Source organism: Apteryx mantelli, chromosome 2 (genome assembly GCF_036417845.1).
Source record: "Apteryx mantelli isolate bAptMan1 chromosome 2, bAptMan1.hap1, whole genome shotgun sequence".
NCBI lineage: Eukaryota > Metazoa > Chordata > Aves > Apterygiformes > Apterygidae > Apteryx > Apteryx mantelli.
This window is the reverse complement of record NC_089979.1, coordinates 136,344,153-136,370,735: the sequence shown is the minus strand read 5'-3', so window position 1 is coordinate 136,370,735 and position 26,583 is coordinate 136,344,153. Positions and strand designations below refer to the sequence as shown.

Here is a 26,583-nt window from a genome sequence, read left to right as displayed (position 1 = left end):
AAATGTATACCTTGCACCAAATACAACATTGTGCTTTCTTATTATTTAGCATGCATACTACTCTCTGCCAGATTTTCTGATATGATGTAATTAGGGAACTGGATAAAACATGGACTGAAATCGATGAATATTTTTAGTAAAAATAGTAGGGTTAGTAGGAATATTTAGTAGAAAAAAGAAGAATGAACATCTAAAAGAGTAGCTGCTTTCTATTTAATAAAGTAGTAATTTTTAGTTGTAAGTCTTGATTCTTTTAGGGTCAAGGTAGCAACAAGATCAGAAATGATTTCTTCCATCTTTGGAAACATGCTTAAACCAACTCACAGTGGTCCTGGACCATTATGCAGACAATTGTCCACCTTAAGCCAAGCCTGAAGGTCAGAGGAATGGTTCAGATGGACCAACTTGCAGATGTTTGTTTTCTACTTAACACAGATGAGTCCACCTCACCCAATTTATGTCCTCATTGTTTGGTTTCTTTGCAAATTCCTGTCTATTTCAAAATATGGTGGTGTCTTCCTTGGAAGGATTATCAGCTGCATTTGAAGGACAGAACTTTCTAATTCAGCATCTTCATCAGTACTAGTGCAAATGTAAAAATGCTTAAAGAATATTCTGAATTGAAAAAGAACACTCTAGATGTATTGTTCTGCTTTTTTTGTCCATGTCTACAATGTACAAATATTTAAGAGACAGCTTATGCATGGTTAAGATTGTCAAAGTCTTACTTTTCAGATAGCACCTGAGGCTCTATGTTGAAGCTGAAGCTACATAACTAGTGGTGAAAATTAACAGGGAAGTCACAATAATCAAGGAGCTAAACATTTTTCTTGCATATAGAGCACATTGATTAGAAGGTTTTCAGAACAGTCTTTACTAGCAAGTGTTAAATACTACAAGCTACTCTGTGGGCCAGACTGAATTCAGAGAACTGGAGATAAAGGGAAGATAAAGATGATATGTAGCTAGCAACAGTTGTAGTTTGCTTAGGAATACATGTAAACACAGTGTAGTCAGGATACTTAACAGGATAAACGTGAGGAAAAGAAAAAGGATAAAGCAAACAATATATCAACTGGCTTGTAGGCAGTTTTCTGTACATGCACATGCTGCAGTGCTGAGAAGACGGAAAAACATGCCCTGGCTACTATCTGTACAAGAAAAGATACCGACTCCTGTTACCCTTTTCCAGTGTTATTGTTTGCTACATGTAATGTGGTAGCTCTCCGGATTCATGATGGTAGCTTCTCTACATTCCTGTCCTCACAGAGTCACTGTCCTCTGCCTTCATGTTTTCTCTTCACTTCCTCAGGTGTCTCAGTCACAGCTGAAATTAAAGAAAATTTTCTGTAGGAATAACAGAAAAGCAGTATTCACTCTGGGCAGCAAAAGATTTTATGGGTCTAAACTACAAAAATGACAAAAATGACAATTGTTCATTAGGAGAGGCTTTCCAACAGTAAGCCCTGGAGCAGGTTCCCTAGGGAGGCTGAGGAGGCTACACAGAGGGCTTTTAGGGAGAGGCAGGGCAATTAGCTGTCAGGTATGACACAAGTACAGCTCATTATGCTTTTGAGAAATATGGATTCAATGAACGACTAGTTTTCTATCATGTCAGAGAAAATAGTTTGAAAGAAACTAACACATACTACGTTTTTGCTCTCAGGCAGGCTATTTCCTGAATAGGTATTAAAATCACTACCTTTTGGCTTTCTTGTTTTTGTTCTTTTTTATAATTCATTACTCAGTATGTCCATGGAAATCTCTCTATGTGATTATATAGATAACGTATTGTTTTTAGCCTTGGCCTTTGGCATTCAGACACCTGTGTATCTATTTTGACATTTTTTTTTCATATTCTTCCGTACATAAGCCTATTAGATTTGATAGGAAGTCCCATGAACAAGAGAAAGAATACAATGGACATTAATAGCTTGTATATAACATAACTGTGGCTTGTGTTACCCTGTGCAATGGAAAGGTTTTATAAGACTAAACTAAAATTCATGACAACTAACTATATTTATTAAAATTAGCTCAGGTTTGTTGGGACAGAAATTAAGCTCTGGTATGGCAACTGTATTGTCACTTCTAATTTAGATTGTTTTTTTTACTCATTAGTCTTACTTTGTGTATACTCTTCCCTCTTAATGAGAGCAGAAAGAGAATTTACAGCCTACTGAGTTAGACATCATAATCATAAGCTTGTTTCAGGCCCTCTCAGACCACAGGTTTTGTTAATATTATAAGCCAATTTAGCAACAAAGCCCTATTAATAAATACAGTTCAGTAGTCTTTTAAGGCAGAAGTAAAAAGACCAGCTCTTCATGTATTTGTTCTGTATATAAGAGCTCTTGGTGCAGCAATGTCTGGATCATCTGCTGTCCATATTTGCTCATTGTTATGGTGATTTGCTGTTGTAACCAAAACTTTCCTGCTTCTGCATACTAATAATTGTAGGCTATTCTTTTCATTTATGGCCAAAAGCATTGGAAATAAACTCTAAGGTTTATCTATACTAGTAAAGTTACCAGTGCCAGGGAACTTCCTAGACATTAAAACTCAAATCACCTGTAGCGTTAAATTGTTAGAATGGTCTGTTACATAGTTTTGGCACATTTCCACATAATTCCCAGGCACAGGTCAGGGCTTACCACAGATCAGTGACCATTTGCAATTTGTAGTTTGCATGCAACCGCCTTAGTTTGGAAACTAAAAAAATACAATAGTATTAGTGTGATTCGTTGTGTGCCACTGGGCCTCAGTGGCAGGGAATTATTCTGTGAACATGAGGCAAACATAGTCTTTCTGTATTTGTTGATCCCAACAGTGCTTGACTGTTACACAGATGAACATTGTACAATGTATGCAGAAACAGAATTTTTCTTTAAATGGGTTTGTAGTTACAGACATAACTCTTTGTATACTGGCATAACAAACATAAACTTACCCTATGGAGCAAGTGTTTATTTAGACAACATAATCAGGGAAATTTCACAGTCACAATAGGTTCAGATTCTTGCACAGACCTCTATCTACTTTAGTATATGCACAGTTTTTTAGAAGCATATTAAATGCCATGATTAACGTCTAATATATTGCAGGCTTTTTACTCACTCTTAGGTGAAAGCTCTGTAAGGATTTTCTAATGTTGTCATTAAATGCCCTGTGGTACAGTGGCAAAAACAACATTGAATGAATATGCCTTGCATTTAAAATGCAAGGACGTGACATTTGTGATGGCTCAGGTATTGTATCAACCCATAGGAAACCTTTCTTTCCCTCCTGAAGGGATTTACAGTGACAGATCCATGTAGCTCAGCAGAATTGTTACAGCAGGCCTCATGTTTTAACTTTTGTGCTTTAAGAAGGCTTATTTGTAGTTCAAGATAGAAACTGAAAATGATAGTTTGAAGGTTAAAAAAAATGAAAGGGGCATTTGAAAGAATTTTTGAGTGTATTGCGAGGAAAGTAGAAGAGTGAGGAGAGAAGGAAGAAGTGGCAGTCATGCAGGTATCTGACTGTAGGTGTCTTGGTTTAGAGGCTAAGCTCTATGAGGTGTTTCTGAATTGCCCCTTGGAAGGGATGAGCTGTCACCACTGATCACTATATGGTCCCCAGTACTTGACTGGGAGTGAACAGGATGGACTAAAATAGTAATGGGTAGCTGTTTATTTTTTAGGGAAAAAACATGAAATTCATTGAGTATGATAATAATGTAAAGGCTATTTTAGATAAAATTTACTTGTGCTTGTGGGGGGAAAAGAGCTGCTGACTGTTTTAGGCAGCCAAGTTTAAGTTGCTTGCTATATCTGTATAGCTCTTCAGGGTTTTTCATTTTCTTTTTAGGTAAAAAAGAGTGTTCTCTTGAACTGGGAGGCTGTTTCTATATACATTTGTTATAGCCTGCTCTCTTCGGTATCTGAGAAAAAAAAACCTGAGAACAATAAGCAATGTACTGATTTTTTTACTTCATATGCAATGATATGATTTATGAGATCTTTTTTCCTTGACTTACAGGTGAAACCTGTAAGTTCTTGTTTTATAATTTTTAGAAACTGAGTGGAACCTTGATCCTGTCTCATAGATGATGCTTATTTATTTTTCAAATTTTCTGGAAGTAGAAAAGTCTTGAACACTGTCTCCAAAAGTGTTTTTCATCTACTCAGGATTTTTCTGGCCTCTGTCTTAACAGTTGAGACTTTAAATTTCTGTGGATTAGGAGTAGTTCAATGAATTTAAAATAATTAAAATACCTTTATTAAAAAAAGATTTTCAAGCATTAACCATGTTGTAAGTCTTATAGTCTGCTTACCCAAATCTAATTATGTTTCATATCTTTGATCCTTTATATCACCCTTTCACTTCTAGAAATGCTCCCCAACCTAAACAGTAAATGGAAAACTGGGTGTTATGTTAAACACTGACATGTCAGAAGCTCCCACAGGGGTAAGTGGGAATAAGAGAATGGGAGGGAGGAGAAGAAGAGAAAAAAGAATGAGCTGGTTCTGTCCTATGTTGACAAAAACAAAAATAGCAGAAAAAAAAGTTTCTTGGTAATCTAATTCACATTAAAATCATACATAGTTCAACTAATAAATGCAAATAAGGCTTCTGTACTTCTGTTTATGACTAAGTAGTCATAAAACAACATGTGATTAGTCACATCAGGGAGCTTCTTTTTTCTAGATATAATTATTTTCATGTAGTTGTAAAAAGATGATGCAAATTTTCCTTCCATACTCCAGGTTTTTCAATGCACTTAGGTTTCTAGTCATTATGTCTTTTACTATATTTACTCATACTTTGTGACTGTAAATCATCTGTGACTACAGAATTACTATATATTTGTGACTGTAGTCACTACAGGCACTAATTCACAGGCTATTCACTGGCACTCTTCCAACTTTCTTAGAAGATTAGCTGGCTGAATTGAGTACGAAGAGAGTCACTATAGATATTCTTTCTTAGCAGGACAAAGGTGCCATGCAAAAGAATGCCTAAGTCAGTGGTAGTTCAGCATATCCCCCAAATTTGAGATGCACAAATCACAAGTTTAAATCACAATTGTCTTTTCTCATCTCTGGGGAGGCAGAAAAGAAGTCACAGATAACCAAATCAGATTTCTTCGGTGATCTTTGCATTGCAAACAGCCAGAAGAAGTCAGCACACAGAATTAATCTGAGGAAGGTTAAGTTTTGGCCCTGGACTTAAAAAGGAGGATAAAGGATAGAAATGAGTCAGAGATGACCCAAGATAACAAGCAATGTTTATAATTCTTATAAATTCCTCCCAAATGACAAGATTTTTGTTGGTCTCGTGGTGACCCTGTGAAATTCCAGCCCAGTCAAGAATTTCTGTCTGTCTAGTAAACACCCCTCCTCCAAACCATTGCCCACCTTTTGAAATCAGTGAGGGTCCAGGAGGCAGATTGGAGGAGGGGACTGTCAGGGTAGGAGTAGCAGGAAGGGGACAAATTGATGCATGGAGCAGAACAACGTTCACTCCAGAGTCAGTGCCGCAGGTTTGACTGCTGACGAATAGGAGCTCTGGAAGCTTCAGAGGATCATAATTACAATGCATAATAAATCTGGAGAAGTGTATTAATTAATACAGCATCTCATGCATGCTGAAGATAGGGAAAGGCAGGATTCATAAAATAGACAAACTCACACATTACAGTCTCTCTAAAAAATCTCGTTATTGGATGGATGCAAAGGGAAAAAAACAAAACTAAACAACGAAAAACAAGAATAAATATACAAAATGCTAAAGGAAACAATGGTTTTAGAATAGATCTTAGAGGGATGATGCAAGCTTTAGTTTAGCCCTAGTAGGCCACATGGTTGTGGCCTAGAGGTAAAATAAGAAAAGACTACTTAGAACTGTGGAATATACTTTATACTGTATTCTTTCTATGTATTGAAGATGCATAGGAGTTAAATCACTTTAATTGTCCAAGTGAGATCACCCAAAACTATCTTTTGCAAGACCAAACATGTTGTTAGACCTGACCAAATGTTACCTTAGAAAAGAATAATAATAAAAAAAAACTTGTCTGCTACAAAGGAGGCTGTAAGATTGCTGAATCACAGTTACACATTTTTTGCCTGTTTTACATCGAATATGAGGCAAGAATTCTGCTGTACCCAAGTAAACAAATGGAAAAGAATATACTGAAAGAGATAATGGATTAGGCAAAGAGACAGCAAAAGAACACTAGGAAAAGAAATATTTATGAAAACTGTGGATAATGTTATATAGAGATGTTTAGGTAATTGTGTCTCTAAGGCCTAAGCTACACAAACAGAAATTCTCTATGCATTCTGTGATTCTCTCTATTCTGAAGATCTGAAATCTCTTATTTGTTACTAAATAGATGGCTGATCCATAGGAGTGAATTTCCAATAGTAGGCAGTGAAAGGGATTGCAAATGGAAGGAAGATGTGGTTTCTGCCTAGCAGCACAAGTTCAGGAGAACTTGTCAGAGAGTAACCACTGTACTCCATGGGGATCATGTGTGTTCCCACTGCCATGGCAGGGAATTGGGAGATGACATCTATCATGGGAGGCTAAAATAGCCCCCAGTAAATTTGGAGGTGGCAGATGAGATAGCAGACAGGGTGTTGCAGACAGTATCCAAGCAGCAAAAAAGGTCAAGAAACAGTTGAGCTCTTGAAGTTCAGGGAAGAAGTTGCTAGAAACTTTGCTCAATCTGAGTGAGGAAGTGAAAGACTGGGAAGCTTGAGCTAGAGGAAATTGGGTAGATGGAATGGGTTGGAGAGAACAAAAAGGAAAAGCATTTTCAGTCCTACAGTTGAAAAGAGAAAGGAGCTGGAGCAGAGAATGAAATAAAATGTGGTGCACTTTATTGTCCTCCTTTTCTTTCACAATGTTGGCAAGATCTTGTGAAGAGAGAAGAGAGAATGAAGAGGAAAGCGTTTGAGGAGAGAAAGAAGGTAGTGAGTAATTGACATCCTCTACAAAGGTGTTTGACCAGGGATGTGCCAGGAATATGACTACAAGACACTAAACTTGTACGACATACAGTTCTACTATACTTTTCGACAGATTTCAGCATACTTCATTTGCTGAAGATATATTTTTCAAAACATGATTTAATCAACGATGTGCATACTAGCAAGCACACTAGCATTTTTAAGGTTTAGTTAAATTTATTTTATTTGAATATCGTGGCTTCAGTGTGTTCTGCGTCTGGGATAGCTTCCCAGGCAATTAAACTCACACAATTAAGCTGGTAAATAAGCATGCAGTATGCTGTCTAATTCAAGCTGTGAGCGTCTGTGGACAAGGTCCATATCGTGGTACAACGCAGGGGTTGCTGGCACGGCAGCGTAACTCCAGCAGCAGCTCCTCAGAGAAGCAGCTGTGCTGGGGTGGCAGCGCGGGCACGCAGAGCAGCATCGGTGGGGACCAGCTGGGCCATGCGTTTGCACAATCGCTGTGCCGCTGTTTCCCAGCAGCTACGGGCAATACCTGGGCCACAGCTAACAACCTCTGTCAGCAAACTGGAGCAGGAATACTTGCATAACCGCGGTATCGGTTTCAAGAATCGATGAGAGAACGTGCAAGTATTCTTCACTGCTGTCTCAGCTCTTACAGCTCCTGTGCACGTGCACAGGCCAGCACCAAGGACACTGCTTCAGCCTCCTTTCAGCCAGTCATGGAAAACTGGGGAAAAACACAGCGCAGGGACTCGTGCTAACCCCATGGCCAAGAAACTGATTTCTGAACTGCAGAAAGGCTGACCCTGCAGTTCCTTTCCTTTGGCTGGACTTGGTCATCTCCCACAGAAAGTGCCTGCGACTCTGTGGATTTCAGGGGGAATTGAGAATTGAGCTCTTCCTGGTTTTCAGCGTGGGTCAGCCAGGCTCTTGTCTCCGTAATGACTGTATATAATTTGTGTTTACACAGGGCGACTCCCAGTCTCCCAAGTTTAGCGTTGAGACAAAATTTATCGTAGTTATTCTGGGGGAAGAGCTCTGCTGTTGTGAAAGGAAACAGAGGAAGAAAATGGGAGGGAGAAGCAACAGAGGGTCAGAAATGCATTAGGAGTCCTCTTGAATGGTTTTATTTGTCAGCAGTTTGGCAGCACCTTTTACTTTTTGTGATGTTGCTTCTTGCCTTTAAAATAAGTGTTTAGTTTAAAATGTCAGTGTAATAACTCACGGATTCATCCCTTAATGAGACTTTAACCACATCCTATGCTAATAAACTCCATCATTCCTTTCGGTGCTTAGTGAGTTGTAACGTTCCCCCGAGTGACTGCGGCTGCCCACGTGCCCTGCGTCGCTGTCCGTGGAGGAGCCGCGTGCGTTTTCCCTTCTCCCCCTCGTGTGCACCTAGGGCTCCCTCCCCCTCCCCGGCTTTTGCAGGTGGCGTGTTATTTCTGGTTAATTTGTTAGGCCAGCTGCGGCCTTGATGGGTTTTTCAGCCTAGGGGAGGTGGGAAGAGGAGGAGGTGGCAGGCCTTGGGGTGACAGACACAGGCCTCATCTTGCAGCTGAGGAATTACCATTTTTCTTTCAAAACTGAATGCTCTGACTGTTTGGGGGGTGGGCGCGCGGGTATCTGTATTAATATTGCTTTATGGGTGCTTGGCGCTTACATTCCTCTTTATCTGCGGTGGGAGCAGCCCTGCCGCTCGGCCCCGGCCACCCCAGGCCTGGGAGTTTCCCCGTCCTGCCCGGCGCACGCCACCCCCTCCCCGCGGCCGTGGCCGTGGCCGTGGCCTCAGGCCGCGCCGCTGCCGCGCCTCCCTCTCCTCGCGCGACCTTCCCAAGATGGCGGCCGGGCCGGGCCGCCCCCCCCGCGCGGGCCGCCGCCGGGGCCTCCGCGGCGAGGGGCGGCGACAGCTGTCAGCCGCGCGGGGCGGGGCGGGGCGGGGCGGGGCGAGCGGCGGCGGGCGGAGCGGGCGCGGGCGTGGCGGGAGGCGCGGCGCACACTGACAGGCACTCGGCCAGCAGACGGCGGCCGCGCCGGGGTGCCGGGGCTGCCGCGCACCCTCCCGCGGCCGCAGAGGGAGCCGGGCGGGAGAAGGTGCCGCCCCGGCGGGCAGACGCCGGGCGAGCGGCGCTGGGAAGCTCGGGCCGCCCCCGCACCTGTGCCCTGCGGCGGCGGCGAGGGGGTGTAGCCCCTCCGATCACCTGGGGTCCCCGCCCCGTGGCGCCTCCGCCTCCCGTCGTCTCTCGGCCGGGAAGGCGCCGCCGCCGCTGCGAGCGGCTCCGCGCTTCCCTGCGCTGCGGGCGGCAGCGGGCAGCAGGGCCGGGGCCCGCGGGCCGCGCAGGGCTGCAGCGCCCCTGGGGCTCGCCCCCGGCCGGCAGCCGGGCGAGGCGGGCGGCGCGGCGGCGGCGGCGGAGCCGGCGGCGGCGCGGGGCGCTGGAGCCGCGGCAGGATGAACCCCAATGTCACCTACGCCAGTCGCAAGCGGCGGAAACCTGTGCAGAAAATGTAAGCGGCTCGCCGCGGGGAGGCACCGGGGGGCGAGGGGGCGGCTTGCTCACCCTTACTGTCCGGCCCGGGCACCGCCGTGCGGAGCTGCCGGCCCCGGGCTCCTCTCCGCCTGCCCCAGCGCCCCGCAGCCGCCGGCCGCCTCCGCGGGCGCCCGCGTGCTCCGCGCCCGGCTCCGCGAGGCGGCGCGGCGCGGCGGCCGTGTGTCCGCGGGCCTCTCGGCCCTGCCGGCGCCCGGCCGCCTCGGTCACCCGAGGGGGCGATGCCGGCCCCCGCCGCGTCCCGGCGCGGTCGCGTGTGCCGCGGCTCCGGGGATGCCGGGGACGGCGCCGCCGCTCGCGGCTCCCGGTGCGGAGAGGTGGTGCCGCGAGGCGCCGGCGGGCCTCCTGTTTTATGTATTGTTATTTAAAAAAAAAAAAAAAAAAAAAAAAAACAAAGGAGGCTGGCCGCGGAGGTGGAAGCGGGAGAGGTGCCTGGAGAGGTGCCTGGAGCGCGGCTGGGTCGGCTGACCTAGATTAGGAGGCACCTGAGGCGGCGGGCGCCGCCGGCGGGTGCCGGGCGCCGCGCCGGCTCGCGTTGCGCGCTGTCCCCGCGCGGCCTCCGTCCCGCGCGGCGGTGCGGCCGGGCCGGGTGCCTGCGAGATGGCGCCGCGCCGCGCCCGCTCTGCCGGCGGCGTGCGGGGCGGCGTCGTTAGCCGCGCCGCGAGGTGACCTCCGTCCCCTGCTGCGGGGTGTGTGTGCGTGTGTGCTCGGAGCCGCCCGGCCGAGCGCGGGTGCCGGCGTCGCTCAGGTGTCCCCTGCGGATGTCAGCGGCGGCACCCGCGGAGGTGCGGCGCATTCCCATTTAGCTGGGCTATTTTTAGTCTATCTGGGGGACCTGAACCAGTTTTAAATCTCCGATGTTGCATTAAACGTTTTTATTCGTTCAGCTCCAGCGCAAACGCTGCAGATCCCACTGATCTGCCCAAGGAGAATAAAAAAAATGCCCCTTTTTTTTTTCTTAAAAAAAAAAAAAAATCTCTGTGCACAGTTGAGTACCTGAGTAGAGTTATTTTGCATTAAGCACCTGTTGTGGGTTTGAGTCCTAGGCTTTGCATTTCACTAAAAGACTACTTTCATGCGAGTGATCCCAGGATAGAGGAGATGATTAACTTGCACTTTCAACTGAAAGTCAAGAATCTATAGGTCATAAAGGCTAGTTAAGCCAAGCTAGAGAATTGCAGGAAAAATAAGCAAACCATGATGCATAGCTCAAAAAAACCCTCTGTAGTTCTGAAATGGAATTTTGTAGAAGTAAAATAACCATCAAGACTATAAAAAACTTTAAAGAAGTGAATGGCAAATATCTAATAAAATTCTCAAGTAAATGATATATTTTTTGATTTATAGCAGACAACTTCCTTGGGGGGGATGGGAATTAGCTTGAGTGCCTGTTTCTTTCCAGTTGGAGCTGTTAGAATTTGTGTACGTATCCAGATTTTGTGTTAATTTGTCTGCTGAAAAAGTCTAAAAATCCATTTCTTCTCAATATCGTTGCTGGTCATTATCGAAGATGCAGTCATTATGGATATAGCAATGCTTGCTTTTTGATCATTCACTTCAAAATAAAAATGTAGAGATGCTTAATTAGACTCGCGTTATAGATCTGTTTTTTAAGAATTAAATTCGTGTTGCTTTTTTGTGAGGAAATAAAAATGTATTGGCAATATCTGCACACTACTAGTTCTTAAAGGCAAATAATTTTTCAGTTCTGTTTGCGAAAGGGTGAGATATTCTGCCCTTCTGGTAAGATGGCTTAGTATCTGGCTTGCGACTAAATTCTGGTTAGTCTTGGTTAGAGGATGTGAAACTTTCTCTTTTACATTACCATAATATTCATGTAAGTAGTCTTTTTCCATATGTCTGTTCTTGCTGTAAGTTAGCTGAGCTTCTCTCATTAGTTGAACTTGAAGCTTTTTTTGTTACCAATGGAAACCATTTATCTATTGAGGGACTTGGGACTAGAGGAAGAAACAATTATTTCTTCTTAAAATAAGAGTATTCATATTATAATAGTTAGCTTACCTCTAAATGGAAGCAGAGGCTGATTGTTACCCTATCTTATTTGGGTTACTCAAAATTATTGTTATGCAAGATTAATTTCTCTCACGTGTATCGCTTATTTGTTTCTTTTCATCTCACTATGGCTGTGCTTTTTGGTCTAAGCGCACAAGCAACCAATCTTACAGAACATTATTAACATGTCAGAGGAGTCTGATTTCTCACAAAACTATTTACACATCATACCTTTAGGCCAAAAGAAGTGAGAGAAGCAATAAGCTCTTGTAATTGTTTGGGGGGGGGGGATGTATGCATTGTCGGTTAATGAAGGTTTTAGATTTTTATGAACAGTTCTGATGTTCTGTTTCCTTTCCCTATGGTTTGACACTACAATAACTTTAATCCATTTCAAGTTGATATCCCCCCTCAATAAAATTCAAACCTCTTTAAAAAGTAGTTTTAAAATGGAAGAGGTGGTGTATTGTTGGAACTAATATAATATATTTTATAGAAGAGATTGTTTCTGTAGATAGTTCTTTTAGTGTTCTATTTGCCATATATGTAACTTTGAATGGCGAATAATAATTTTTAACCTGTAGCAATAGGCAGCAAGTTTATAGAGATGGAAGAAGCTATTCATATAATGCCATACCGTTAATGGAAAAAGTGAAATGGAAGAAATACTTTTGACTTCAGATATAAAATAACTCATTAAAGTCATGGTAGTAACTCAAAACCAATTTAGGTAACTTCCCTCCCCCTCACCACTCACACTACTTTTGTTATATGCCATATACAGGACTGAACTTAACAAGGGATCTTGAGCTATTGCCCTGACGATACCAACTGTTGAAGTGTAGTTTTTTGATTCAGTAGAGAACTACAGTACCACAATAGTATATGTTTAAAAAGAAAAGAGATCATGGGGAAACTTAATAGGAACTGTTCCTACATTTCATCTTGTTAACTGGAGGGAAAAAAAAAAAAGGGCACAGTAAACAATGTGCATTCCAATAATATGTAATATGCTACAGAAATCGCTTTCTTAGAATTTTGCAGCCTTTAAATAATTTCTTTTACATTTAATGTTTGAACAATATGGAGTCCCCCTAGTGGCCGTATTTTTATGGGTGTGTTTTAGATTTTAATGAAACTTTGGGACTAATTGACGGCCCCCACTTTCTTTCTTTCTTTTTTTTTTTTTTTTTGGTCTTGAACTCCTTTTCTCAAGTGGTTGTTTACTGAACTTCTGAAATTATATGCTAGTGTTATAGTAGGAACGACAAAATGCAAGTGTTATAGAAGTAGGATATATTGTAGACACATTATAACCTTAGGTGAAGAACATTAAATATGTGAGTCCCACCTTGTAGTTTTTATATTCTTCTGCCTACTATGACCTTAACTAGCTCTGATTTCTCTTGTTTTTATCTTATCCAGCATTTGGAAAGGAGTTGTTTTGCACAAATGAATAAATGTAGCAGACAAGGAATGGGGTGGGGGGGGGCCTAAATATTTCGTACTATTTCATACACACAGAGTTAGCAGCATATTTATTGAAAAAGCAAACTGGATAAGAAATTATGATACGGTTTTGCTCAGTGTTAGCTTAAATGTACTTATGATATTAAATTGTCTATAGAAAAATGTTTGACTAGTCAATCATTAAGTAAGAGTACAAATGAAGACGGTGATTTCTGAAAGCAATGCAGAGACATTTTTAAAGATTACTTTTCTTTACTGAGGAACTTCTATTTTGGAGGCTTGTTCTGGCACTTCTTGTTTATTTGCCTTGAAAGAATACTTGATAAGGAGACATTAAAGCTGTTCTTAGAGAAAACTCTTATTTGTCATATATAGAACAAATATAATATAATAGAAATGATAACCTGGCCAATCTTTTTGTTCCTATATACTATATGTTGACTGTAACTTACAATTAACTGTTTTTTAAGGGGGGCTTTTGGGCCAATGCTTCTTGCAAAAGTTTTTTTTTTTCTTTGAAAATCTGCAAAAAATTAAGTTAGCCAAATGTAGATATTATGCTCAGTAGCTATGAAAATTTTTTTTCTCTTTCTGAATAGCCTTGTCTCCTGATCTTGAACAGTACCAAAATATGTTAACTGGATGTGAAGCTTTCGCACTTGGTTGGTGTTCTGGCTGTTGCTGTTAAATTCTTGGTCATCAATCCATATACCAAGGCAACCTAAGCAAACCAAAACACTGTTTGCTACTAGAGGACAAACAGTTGTGCAGCATCACACTTGTAGTGCACCACTGATCAAGTTTTGTTAGTAAAAAAAGACTTTATGCCTTCAGTTGCCTAAATCCTTGCTTTTTTCACTGGCCTCTGAGGGAGCCATTGGAAATTGTCTCTTGCCCCTTCAAGATAGGTCTGCCACAAACTTGGATCAAAGGGATCCAAAGTCTGGGTCATATTTGCCCTTCCCAAATGAATCATCAGTTGAATTTTTATTAATGGTAAATCCAGTGTGAGAAATAGGATTAAATGCTTAGAATCTTTTTCTTTCTTTTTTTTTTTTAATACTCCTTAAAGGAAATAGGAGACATCCTCCAAAATTCTGTATGAAGCACTTACACGGTGGTAACTGATGCATTTCACATACCTGACCTATATTTGATTTAAATAATATACCTAAGAATAACAGATGTTTTTGCATGTGGTATTAAAGATGAGATGAAAAATATACACGGCTGAAAAGGTTAAATCTGTCAACTAGGTGACAGATGTACATTCTTCCTTATGCCTTTTTTTTCCTAAGCTATAGAACAGTTCTCATGAACTTTCTAATCCATTTTTTAACATAGTTCACTGTATCTCTAGTGCTCTTCTTGCACATTCCTTTATTTCCTGAGCTACCTTCGTGCTTTGGTCTTGTGAATAAGAGATCATGCTCTTCAGTTTATTTTTATTTTTATTTTTTTTAAGTTTTTGGTATCCTACTATGAGTATAATAAATCTGTGCTTTATTTTCATTTTCTCAAAGAACCGCTTCAAATTTTTTTAATTAAAAATTAGCATATAAATATTGAAACCTATTTTGGCTTTCTGATAATAATTAAGACTCAGGTACTTGTTCTTTTTATTTTATTTTATTTTTTTTTAGTAATTCAGTATTCATAATGTCTATGAGTGCACACATGATAGACATATGTAATTAAAACCTCTGATAAATAGCCTGTAGCGGACCTGTGAAAATAGTCAAATGTTATGATGGCAAATCCTTAGAGTGTTAGAACTAGATCTAACAGTGCTTGCTTGTCTTGCAGCTGTTGCATGATAAGGATTGCAGTTCAGTTGTGAGCAATACAGAGTGTGCAGAGACCTCTGGCCTTTGATTAGAGAATTCAGATTTCCTGTGAGTAAGGTAAAAGATCAAGAACTGAAAGGTCAGCTTAAAATCAGTTCCCTTCTTTAGTCTTTTATTTTCTTTTTCCTTTTTGAATAAAACGTGTATGGATTTAATCTTGACATAGCGTTTAATTTTCCTTGAAGATTATTTTCTGCAACGAAGCTAGGGCTGTCCTTTGCATCAAGGGTTCATATAAGGGAGTAGGAAAGTGGTTTAAATCACTGTTTATGCCCCTTCTTTCTCCCCTTCATTTTCTAGTAGCTTCTATCTTATTTCTTTCATCACTGAAGGCTCCATTTATATCATGGATTTTGGTTGGTGTCAGAGGATAAAATTAGGGAAAATGGAAGTTTGGTTTGGAGGGAGAGGACATAGTAAGGTTTATGCTGCAAATACCGGTAATTTAATATTCAGAAATGTTATATGCTACATTTAGAAAATCAGAATGCCTTTGACTAGTTAGAGGTAAGGAAGATCCTTTGAAAGTAAAGGAAAAAATAATTAGGTCTAAACTAACAAATTGACACATTAACTGCACAGCTGCATATAGTTTCAGCATAACTTGTCAAATTGCTTATAGAAGTTTTAAGTGAAGCAGAGGTCATGAAAATGGAAAATTCTTCTATTTATTGCTGATTTATTTGGCAGAAGATCATATGTTGGGAACTGTTTGCATGGGGACCTTCACTGTTTGATTTGGTAGTAGTGAGCTATTCACATTGTTATCTAATTATTATCTGTCTTAAAATTGCAATTTATTATTCTATCTCTATATTTTTGTCAGTTTAATATACAGACCGTATTTATGAAATACCTTTTAATGTTACTGGTAATATTTGGTGATCTTGAATTTAGTTTACTTTGTCAGATTTGTATTTCAATTGTGTTAGTCATATGGCTTGTATAAGTGAATATTCTGCCAGAATAATGAATGTGAAGAAAGCTTTACTAAATTATTTTAAGATTAATATTCATTTGGAACTGTGGTAAGCTAAAGGTCTCGAAGTGTGGGCTTGTAACTGAAGCACGCATCTAACCAAATATTTAGTTTGTCATACATTGCAGTTGATGATGAACTGACATAGTGCTCTCTTGAAAGAGAATTTTCATATTTCTTCTTGATTTATCTGTTTCTCTAACTTTTCTAATTTTTTAGTATAATACTTTATTAGAACTGTGTCCTAGACAGCCTTTTACTCTGCAGCAAGCTCAACTTTGTCTGGCTGAGGAGTAAGCTGTTGGCGCTGATCTATTGTATATGCGTGTGCTAACAACACTTTGTATTACAGCATCTTCAAGTTTCCGGGCTCTGGATAAAGAAGGGAGAACATGCCTTCTTTAATGTATAAAAGGAAAGTTACAGTGCTAGTGACTAGGTAGTCAGACTTAAGTACACGTTTTTAACAAGTGATGCTTGAATAAACAATGCTTGTAAAAGAGGGATTTGAATTTAAACTAACAAGAAGTTTATTTGGAACAAAGAAAAAACAAGTTAAAAATGTGCATGTCCACTCTATCACTACTTATTTGATTGGAAATTTAAGATGAAAATACTTTAGAGTATGATTCACTTTCAGCAGTGATAAAAATAACTATTGGAGCTTTTACAGTTTCTAATTATTTTTAAATTGATTGAAAGATGGAGCTTAGAAGCAGACTAAATGAAATACTAAAGCAAATAACTGCTCAAAGTATTTATGTTCCGTGTTTTTGCAAAAGATATGTCTTACAGATTCAACACTCATATGAAAGTAACACAAATAGTAACAAACTGAACTACAGACCTCTCAAAACTACAGTAGTGGAAAAGTGAGAATGGATTTCTTGTTATGTAGAAAACTGTATGATAAATGTTTTAGTCTATATTATAGCTTGTGCAGATAAGTTGATGAGTTTTGGTGTTGACTTGTATTGACTAAATATAATTTGAGTGAGTAGGTGTTTAAACCTGTTCATAGACTTTTGTGTATATGGGAAGACAGGAGCATCCAAGTATCTGGAATTGGACTTAGGGAGGACATGAATGGAAAATAGCAAGTTTACAAAAATTTTATTATCTAATTCATAACAGAAAGCTGTTTTAATTCTACTTTGTACAGTGTATATAAGTACACTTGTCATGCCATACTCAAATGAAATGCTCTTACCTAAGGTGATTTAGAGGATGGGCTTACTGCAGTGTTAGCCAGAATGATGTTACTTGCTGACTGAGCTGTATCTCTTGTTTTCTTGTGCCATTTTGAATGCCTCATTGTCTAACAGGTTGCTAAAACTTTTGTAATATTAAACCAACAATAAAACATTCAAAACATTGATTAAGAATTAAGGACACCTGTGAGAAGTTGTAATTGAAGTAAAAAAGTATAGATGTCAAGTAAATTTGTACAAATTTTCATAAACATGTTTGCATTATCTGTAATACGAACATTTGGAAGATTTCTTTAAGTGACATTTGAATTAAAGTGTAGAAAGCTTGTTATAAACACTAATCCTCTAAGGTTTCAAATGTCCATTAAGTGTTCAGATAGCCGGCATAGCTCTTATTGCTCCATTTAACGGTGAGTGCGTGTTGGAGTGGGGTTTTAAACTATCTTAGATTAACACCCCCACCCCCCCCGGAATATATAAGTCACTTGGGAAAAACATTTTGCATGTTAAATTTTAAAAGGCTGTTTGTGATGTTAGAGTTGGCAAATATTTACCTTCATTTTTTGGAGGGAATGTACATTTATATTGTTTATTTTTTGCCACAGAGTAAAGCCATCCCCAGCTGAAGGAGTCAAGTCCAACCCATCCAAGAGACACAGGGATCGTTTGAATGCGGAGTTGGATCGCTTGGCTAGCCTTCTGCCTTTCCCACAAGATGTTATCGCCAAACTGGATAAGCTGTCTGTGCTTAGGCTTAGCGTCAGTTACCTGAGAGCCAAAAGTTTCTTTGATGGTAAGAGTTGGGGATTTATTTGTGTTTGGACTGCTTGTAAAATTCTGTTCATAATGTATGTTTGTTTCAGCTTTTTAAGTACTTAAAATCATTAAATTTATCTATATTTTAATGGAACATCCAGTTGCATGGTTATATACAATGTAACTATATAAAGTAACCTTTCCAGTTTCTTGAAAACCAAATATATCTGCTTTCAGATTTCACTTAAATCACCAGTCTTTCAAAGCTTTACATTTGGAAGTAATATTGCCCTTAATGAGTCTTCCAGCCCTTTTCCTTAGCCTTTCAAAGATATTGAAGAAATGTGTGTTGTTTTTCCCCCCCCCCTTCATAAAACTATTACTCTTCAATATGTTTCATGTGAGTTTTCCATCAGCTGGACGTTTTGCTTGATGATTCATCAAAAGTGAATTCATTTTAGTCTAAAGTAATTGCCAGTGCCCCCTCCTATAGTTTATTGCAAACATGACCTATAAAGAAATAAAGGCAAAGTCTGTCCTGTGCTCAGGCCCTGCTCAGTGCAGATCATGAGGGATCAGGAAGATAGCTATGGTTCTCTGATTGTGTGGCAGGTTTTCCTTGACCCCAGCCCTGGCACGAGTAATACGAGTAGCACTCTGAGTGCTGATGAGGGCAGAAAACGTGTTCTCTTATACCATCTCAAAGTTGGCAAAGGAGTTTTACCCATCTCCTTCATTATCTGAATTGTTCTCTAGGGTGAAATGGGGTGATTGGCTTCATGCCAGTTCCTTCAAAGGGGAAAACTGGTCCTTTTCATTACTCGAATAAACCAGAAACGTTGTTTTCAAATAAATGTCCTCACTTTTTTATCAATCAGTGAAGTTTTACAATATTATAATGAAGATGGAATTATACTGATCAGCTGCAGATATTAAAGAATTAGAGTGGCCTTAATATTAAATTGTAAGATTTTTTTTTTCAGCAAAGCTGTTTGGACATTATAATAACCTGTGTCCACACCAGCTACCAGTTTAATGTTTCAGCCTCTTCACAGTGTCTCAGTAGCATGGGTAGTAGGACTAACTGCCTCAGATAGCTTCACTTTTTCCTGCGGGACTACAAAGCATTTCTCCTCACTTATGGTGACTAGTGGCTTCTTTTTGGTAATTCTCATAAATTTTTATCCCATGTTTTATAGCTTGAGTACAGGTACAATGCTGAAAATAGGAAGATCATCTTTTACACTATTTTAATGTACTTAATTAACACTGTGTGAAACCTGTTTCAGTGGAAACTGACCCACCAAAGGAGAAATAAGTGTTTTAACATACATAATAAAGAGCAAGAACTAGGTTAGTACAGCGAGTTTCACAATCTGTCTATACAATACCTCTTATAGATCTACCTTTTTGATGGAATGTTTTGTGTAGTTAAATAATATACCCTATATACATATAGAATAAATCTGATAAATGCAGGAATGAGCACTTTGATTGTCACCTTGAGTGCCTAGACTGAGCCAACAGGTCCACGTTATTAACACAGCATGCTGAAGTAAAGGGAAACGCTAAATGAATAACAGGATACAAATGGGGGGTGTGTAAATTCCTGCGGAAAGTAAAATATAAACGCGTAATCATATGATCTTGTTTGAAAGGAAACCCAAGTTTTTGCTGTAACAATAGATATTTTTTCAAAGAAAACACTTGCATTTTTCCAAGTTTAAATAATCCAGAGTAGATGTCCGTTTTCTGAAGGCGGAAGTCTGTGAAAGAAAGAACTTTTTTGTAAATGACATTGCAAATAAATGTTATCAGTTTGAATAGATGTACCTCACTTAGATGTCTAAAAAAAATTATAGTTTTTACTTTAAAAGCTAAGTATAAAAGTGTTTTTGCTTGTATGTCCCCCCCAGTCTTTAAGATGGTACAGAATTGTCTCCAGAGGTAGACCAGGATGAGTTATTTTGCAGTCTCAAGATTAAGATGCAATAGAAATCCGCACCCCTACCTTATTTCAGAGTTTAGGAAACAGGTGTACTCTTTTTCTTTTCTGTGACCTTTAAAAATCTTCTTTTCCTCTGTTGATGATTTATATTCTGCTCAGCTGCTTTAGGTCATTATACTTTGTTGTTGTTAACTTTAAAGTTATTATATATATATTATATATTAAAGTGGCTGCTGTTGAATAATTCTTCTGGATCACTGCTCCTTTAGATACACTAGTTCAATGACGTAGCTGCCTGTGTGGTTAGGTTAGTCTCAAGTCAGTATTAGTATCAGAAGACTTTCTGTATCCACATGTCAAGCACTCTGGTATACTCTTGTGCATACCAGACTCTGAACTTAAAGATCTATAGTCAAGAAAAGAAAAATTCAGTGGTGACTTAAAATAATGTCTTTTAAGTCTATTTCTTCTTAAAGTCAAACTTTTTGCCAAGTGAATCACAGCTGAGAAGTTATTTAAAGGTGTTGCTGCATTTCAGCTATGATGTAATACCTGCCTATACTGAAATAGATTAGCAGTCCTCAAAGTCAAGCAGGTTAGCTTAAATCACTAGTGAAGGATTTACTTTGTGCCTGTAAGTTTGTAAGAGACTAGGATAAATCAGGCAGGTGTCTGCTGAAGGGCAGTAATGGCTTTGTAAGTTGTACTGGTATTATTTCATCTGGTTTTGATGATAAGTGCCAATGCACATGTGCATTCAATGGTGAAAAATATAGAGAAGTAGAATATGGGACATTTCCTTCTGTGTGTGTGCAGGTCAGTGTGAGTTGAGCATCTGGAGCACAACTGGATGATCGTTTAGGCATAGCCTAGGTTCACAGTGCATACAAAATGAAAAAGCCCCTTTGCTTTTAGCTTTTGTCCTTACAAGATCAATTGATAACCATTTAAATACCTTACTGCAGTAAGAAGCAACATTTACAATGAGTCTTCCTAAGCTTTTGGATAAGTTACAAGGATGAACAGGGATAAAAGTAGAGTTAATATGACCGATCACTATTTTTTTACATGTTAGGGCACTGTTAATATACTTTCTTAAGGTGTATTAAAGATTAAGGACAGAAACTGAAGTACTATGTATGTGTATCAATTCATTAGAAACAAAATTTAACATGTTACTTATTAATTATTCTTTCATCCATTTTACTAAGAATTCCTGTGGTTTCTAGTGTGTGTGTGTGTGTGTGTCTCCCCGCTTGCTGGACAGTATTCTGCAATTACAGAAGAAAGTTTCTGTTCAAAATTAGTTCAGAATTGATTTCTTATGTTTTATGCAAGTGATTCTGGCAAGCACAGCAATAACAAAATAATTAAGGCTTTTTTTCCAGTAAGTTTGCATTGCCTAATTTTATTTTGTGATATAACTAACACACGTTCTTTGGCATAACATGGCTTAAATTTGCAATGCTCCCATTGTCATCACATAAAAGATGTTTTATATAATGTATTTTTCCTGTGATGCCTGCTGTTCTATCATGCTGCATATTTTGGAGAACATACTGCATGTGGTTTCTGCTCTGAAGAGTATATCCTAAGATAAAACACACAGATGGAAAGATGTGCAAAGTGGGAGACAAAGGATCTATTCTGTCGCAGTGAGAACGGCTGTCTAGTTGATGCAGTCTAGCTGACATAGACAACCCTTTTGCCAAGTGTTCAGTCTGTTTTTGAAACAGAAACCCGCAAGTACAAAATAATTGGTTAGAACAAGAATAAATGCAACAGATTTATTTACTTGTATTTCAGGCAATTATATTTACCTGACTTGTTTGTCTAACGCAGCTTTCCTCATGTATTTTTTTGAAAGTGCAACTTTCCTTTCATGTTTACCCTCTTTCCCTGTTTTTCGTACTGTGTACATAGACACTTCTGACTCCCAAGTTAGGAAAAACTAACCCTCTCCAGAATAGATCAGTGACATCTGGCTGCAGTTACTACTTGCAGGTGTTTATGTTGATGCCATATAGGAATTCACTGTTGCCAGCAGTTTCTTATGGCTCTGAGTGTTATTTGATACATGGCTCCCTTTTGAGCCACTTTTTACTCCCAAAGGGGAAAACACCCCATAGTTTGTGAGACACTGAGTGCCACCTGATTTCTATGCCACCTGATTTTATGTGAGAATCCATCACATCTCTTGGTGGTTCTTCTAGCAATTATATGCTTCTGAAAAACAGTTATGCAGACTTCTGTTTTGTTTGGTTTCCCACCTTGGTCGTTATGCCTTTCTGTGCCCAATCAGAGAGCATTTCAATATTCAATATTTCTACCATGTGAATTCATTTTCACTTTTTGAATGAGCTGTTTTGAATCTTATTAGTGTGTTGGAGGGGAGGAAAAAAAGAAAAAAAAATCAAATTCCCTTTTGTATTGTCTCTCTCTCACCTTCCCCCTCCCTCCAAAATCATTCCAAAGTGTGGGTCTTGGAATTGTATGGTTATTTCAGTATCACACTATGCAGTCTCATACAATCAATGTTATTTCCTAATCCCTGCTTGTTCTTCCACGCTGCTATTCTTGAGTCTTCCCCCCCCCCCCCCTTCCTCTCTGAGATTCATACTGAGCCTTTGTGGTTGGTCTGCTACAGGCTAAAACACATAACAGAACATAAGTAGCCTTTCAAGTTCTATATTTTGATCCTCAAAAATGATGTCAGAGCTACATGGCTCTAATCACCACCTTAAATCTCAAAATGTGTATGTTTGTGTTGTATTGTTCTGATTCTTGGCTTGATCAGAAGCACTTTGTGCTGTGTCACGAGGCACGTAACTTCCTTCTCGCCCACAAAACTGGGTAGTGCTATACCTGTATAGATTGATATGACTTTCATTTAATAAACCCCATACATGCATCTAAAATTTAATCTCTTTGCCTATCAGAAAGTCAGAGCTTAATATGTCAATGTATTTGTAGGATGAAGAGGAGAAGTTAGGTGCAAATACTGACAGTTAATGTATTCTTCAGGATTTCTTTTCCTGGATTGTTACACTGTATTTTCTCAGTAGTTCTGTTGTTAATCGTTGTTAGAACTCCCTTTGCAAGGAAGAGAAATAAAAGGTTATCTCTTCTTCTGTGTGTATTACTTAATCAAAAGCATATGGAAAGTCAATGTAGGAACCTCTTACATGCCACAAAGCTGTTGTAATCTTTCTTAGAACGACAGCCCCACTCTGAATAGTATTTTTTTTCCTGTAGCACTTTTTCGTACAGATATATATATATATATATATACACACAATTTTAAGTGTAGTGATCTAGGCTTTGCTCTGGATACCTATTGCCATGAATAGTCTCATTTGCAAGATCAAAGCCTAAAATATAAGTTACCCAAAGTTAACTGTGTAAGTGCTCCTGGAATTGACATTGTTATGGTTAGTATGATACTTAAAACCAGAATGGGTAGGAATATAAAAAGGCTGACCGCAGGAAATACTGCTTTTCTGACACTACGTATATTCCAAATCTTGTGATCTTTGACATTTCTATTGCTGTACTGTAGCACCTGAAAATCAGAGGTTGGGCTCTTGTTTTTGTTGTACAAACTGCAGTACCTGGTGATCCCTCCTCCAAAGAGAGTTTGAGTTGAAAACTGTAGTCAGAGGTAGTATCAGGCTTTCAATGTCTCTTTTGTGGACTTCATAATTCACCCACTTGAATTTGTACAATGTAGTTTGCTTGACTACAATCTTAAAAATACATTCTGGCAATTTAAAACTTGAGTGTGAATGTTCTTTAGAAACGTACAAATACTGTGTAACTGCTGAAACGGCTTTTTTAATGCTCTTTAATGCGCCTTTATGACTCAGCGGTTTTCCTCCTGTGTGTGCTTGTGGAGAGCGGAAACGCTCTAGCTTTTCCTGTTTGACTTTATCTGTGTGCTGATAAGGAATTAAGACTTGCTGCTATGATTGAGCTCTGTAGAAGTTTACAGTTCTAGCCAGTTATAACATAGTTTATTTTTCCTATGTAAACAAAAACTTTAGCTCTGTTAAAACAGTTTCTGCTCTGTAAATGCCGTGATAGAGCAGTACTGGTTAAAGAATGCTTGCTTTGTGAATCATTTGGGAAATCTAACCAGGTAACTCGAAGTTAATTCTAGTTACCAGAGCTGGCTTATGGTGTAATGGGCTAATTTATAACTTGTTTTTAAGAGAATCCAAAAAAAGTACAGTGCTCTTTAGAGTTTCAGATGATGTATTGACAACTGTTTCCTGGGGCAAAACTTGTGAGAGTCCTGCATTTCAGTGCAGTGATGGACTGTCAAAGTTGTATGCTTTAAAAAGGCATTAAGTTAATGAGGAAACTTGGAGTAGTTATTCCAGAAACTTAAATGAAGTAAACTGTAAGACCCAGAACAGAGTTATCTGAAACTGCTTTAAGAAAATGTAATTTTGCTGTTTGCTGTTTGTAAACATTAAAATGGACGCACAAATACAAATTAATTGCAGTCAATGATGCATGCTAAACTCTGTTTTTATTTGAACAAAGAGAGATACTTGTTTTTGGTTTTTTTTCCACTGAATAATTGGCTCTTGAAACTCAACCCATGTGTCTTTTGAATTGTTTGGGATTACACACTTTATGGGTGGCATCAAAATGTACTTCTGATAAACTAAAAGACATACATACTTGGCCTCTCAAAACAAACTTTAAATGATTGCATAAAGCAGGAATTTACTGAAGCAAGTCTATGCTTTTTCTGGTCAAATAAGCCGACTACCCCATCAGACTCCATCATCCCCTCTTCAGTGCCACAATGCCAGTTTCTGTGGGCCAGCACAAGATATTCTGAAGGTGTAAACTGTTTTGCTTTTCTTCATGCTGAAGTATTCAAGCTTAGTGAATTCATTTTTGCCTTTTGGTGTCTACATTTGAGTTACAAACTGAAGGATGATTTCTTTTCTTTAATGATTTTGAATATGCCATGCATCTTGATTTTAAATATTTTCTGTGTTTGGAGGAAAAGTTAATGGCAACTCCCAGTCTACTTCTTGCTATATCATTTGTTGTTCTGTGTACTTCTGTCAGACAATGATAAGAAGAAACATATCTAAGGCAAACAATTCCAGTCTTTTTTCCTTGCTCTTCTCACAGCTGCTCTTAATTTTATTTTGACACTGTCATCCTCTGTATGCTGCTGTAAGCAGTATCTTACCTGAGGCCAAGGATTTGATTGCATTAAGATGTTGAAATACATCTGGTATCATGCTGGTACACACTGACAATTAAAGCTTCTGTTATTATTGTATCTTGACCTATTTAATGGGAAACTTTGCGGACAGGTGAAGCATAATATATATAATTTTGTGTTTTGTAGCTGATCCTTAAAAAGGATAAAAGTGCAAATGTGATTTCCTGGTCAGTATGCTACTCAGTTTAAATGCCGATCAGTTATAACCACTAAGGGGGAAGAAAAAGAATTGCTCCTATTTGTGCAACCCATCAGAATTTGAAGGCAGAATGCAACGATTATGGCCTTCTGTAGGATGTTCAGCATCAGTGGAGTTTAGGGTTTGAGCCCTGTGAGAACTTTCAGGAATGCATCAGACTATATATTTCTGAAGTATCCACCTTTACTCTGTTAGCCCCATGCAGTTTCAAGCTGCATTAGCTGACTGTGGGCCCTCTGCTGGAACACTTGCAATTACCTTCTGCATTTAGGAGGGTCAGCTACCCTGAATCCTCCAGTGTTTTTTATAACATGGCTATACCCTTCTCAATTGACTAATGACTTAGTCAAGTGAAGATGTTTTTCCTCGGCTTCTATCCTATGAAAATGCTATTCTCATCAATCTGCGAACTAAGGGCAAATCATGTCTGACCAACCTGATTGCCTTCTGTGATGGATGCCTGGTTCTGTGGGCAAGGGGAGAGCAGTGGGTGTGGTTTCCCTTGACTTCAGCAAGGCCTTCAGCATAGCATCTCGTTGTTTTCTTATAGCCAAACTGGTGAGTTATGGTTTGGATAGGTGGACTCTGGGCAAGGGAGTGCGGGTAGAAACTCATGGACCACTGGGCTCAAAGGGTCATGATCAGCAGTCCAGCTGGTGGCCTGTTATTTGTGGTATCCCTCAGGGTTTAATACTGGGGCCAATACTGCAGCCTGGACTATTGGACAAAGTGTTCCCTCAGCAAGTTCATGGATGATACTAAATGCGGGGGAGTGGCTGATATGCTGGAGAGTAGGGTTGCTCTTCAGAGACACCTTAGCAGGCTGGAGAAACGAGATGAATTTCAGCAAAAGCAAATGCAGAGCCCTGCATTATGAGAATTGCCCCATGCAACAGTATGCATTTAGGACTGATTAGCTAGAAAGCAGCTTTGCTGTCCTGGTGGACAGCAATTTGAGCATATGTGAGCAATGTTCCCTTGCAGTGAAGACCAGTTGTATCCTGGGCTGTATTAGCAAAAGTGTAGCCAGCAGGTCCAGGGAAGTGATTTTTTCCCTTGGTATTTGAGACTGCATCAGAACACTGTGTCCAGTTTTGGACTTCCAAGTATAAGAAAATTAAGTGAAGCAAGTCCAGTGAAGGGCCATCAGTTTGCTTAAGAAGGTGAAGTGAAATATGAGAAGATACTGAGATCTGGGTTTGTTCAGCCTTTAGAAGAGAGGCCAAGTGGCAATCTTGTTGCTGTCTTTAACTACTTAACAGGAGCATACAGAGAAGACAGATTCTTCTCAGAAGTGCGCAGCCATAGAACAAGAGGTAGTGGACACAGGTTACAACATGGGAAGTTCCAATTGGATATTAGGAAACAGATAATCTAGTTTGGTCCTGCCTTGAACAG

At 39.7% G+C, this 26,583-nt stretch overlaps 1 protein-coding gene across 1 annotated transcript in view; it reads left to right on the top strand.

Moving 5' to 3' along the window:
• The first annotated feature begins 9,369 nt into the window (after window positions 1-9,369).
• AHR (aryl hydrocarbon receptor) overlaps window positions 9,370-26,583 on the top strand; it is a 69,142-nt gene continuing 51,928 nt past the window's right edge. Inside the window, 2 exon segments of the mRNA XM_067291618.1 lie at window positions 9,370-9,470; window positions 17,637-17,824. Of these exon segments, the coding sequence (XP_067147719.1) occupies window positions 9,415-9,470; window positions 17,637-17,824 (244 nt within the window). The 5' untranslated portion in view covers window positions 9,370-9,414.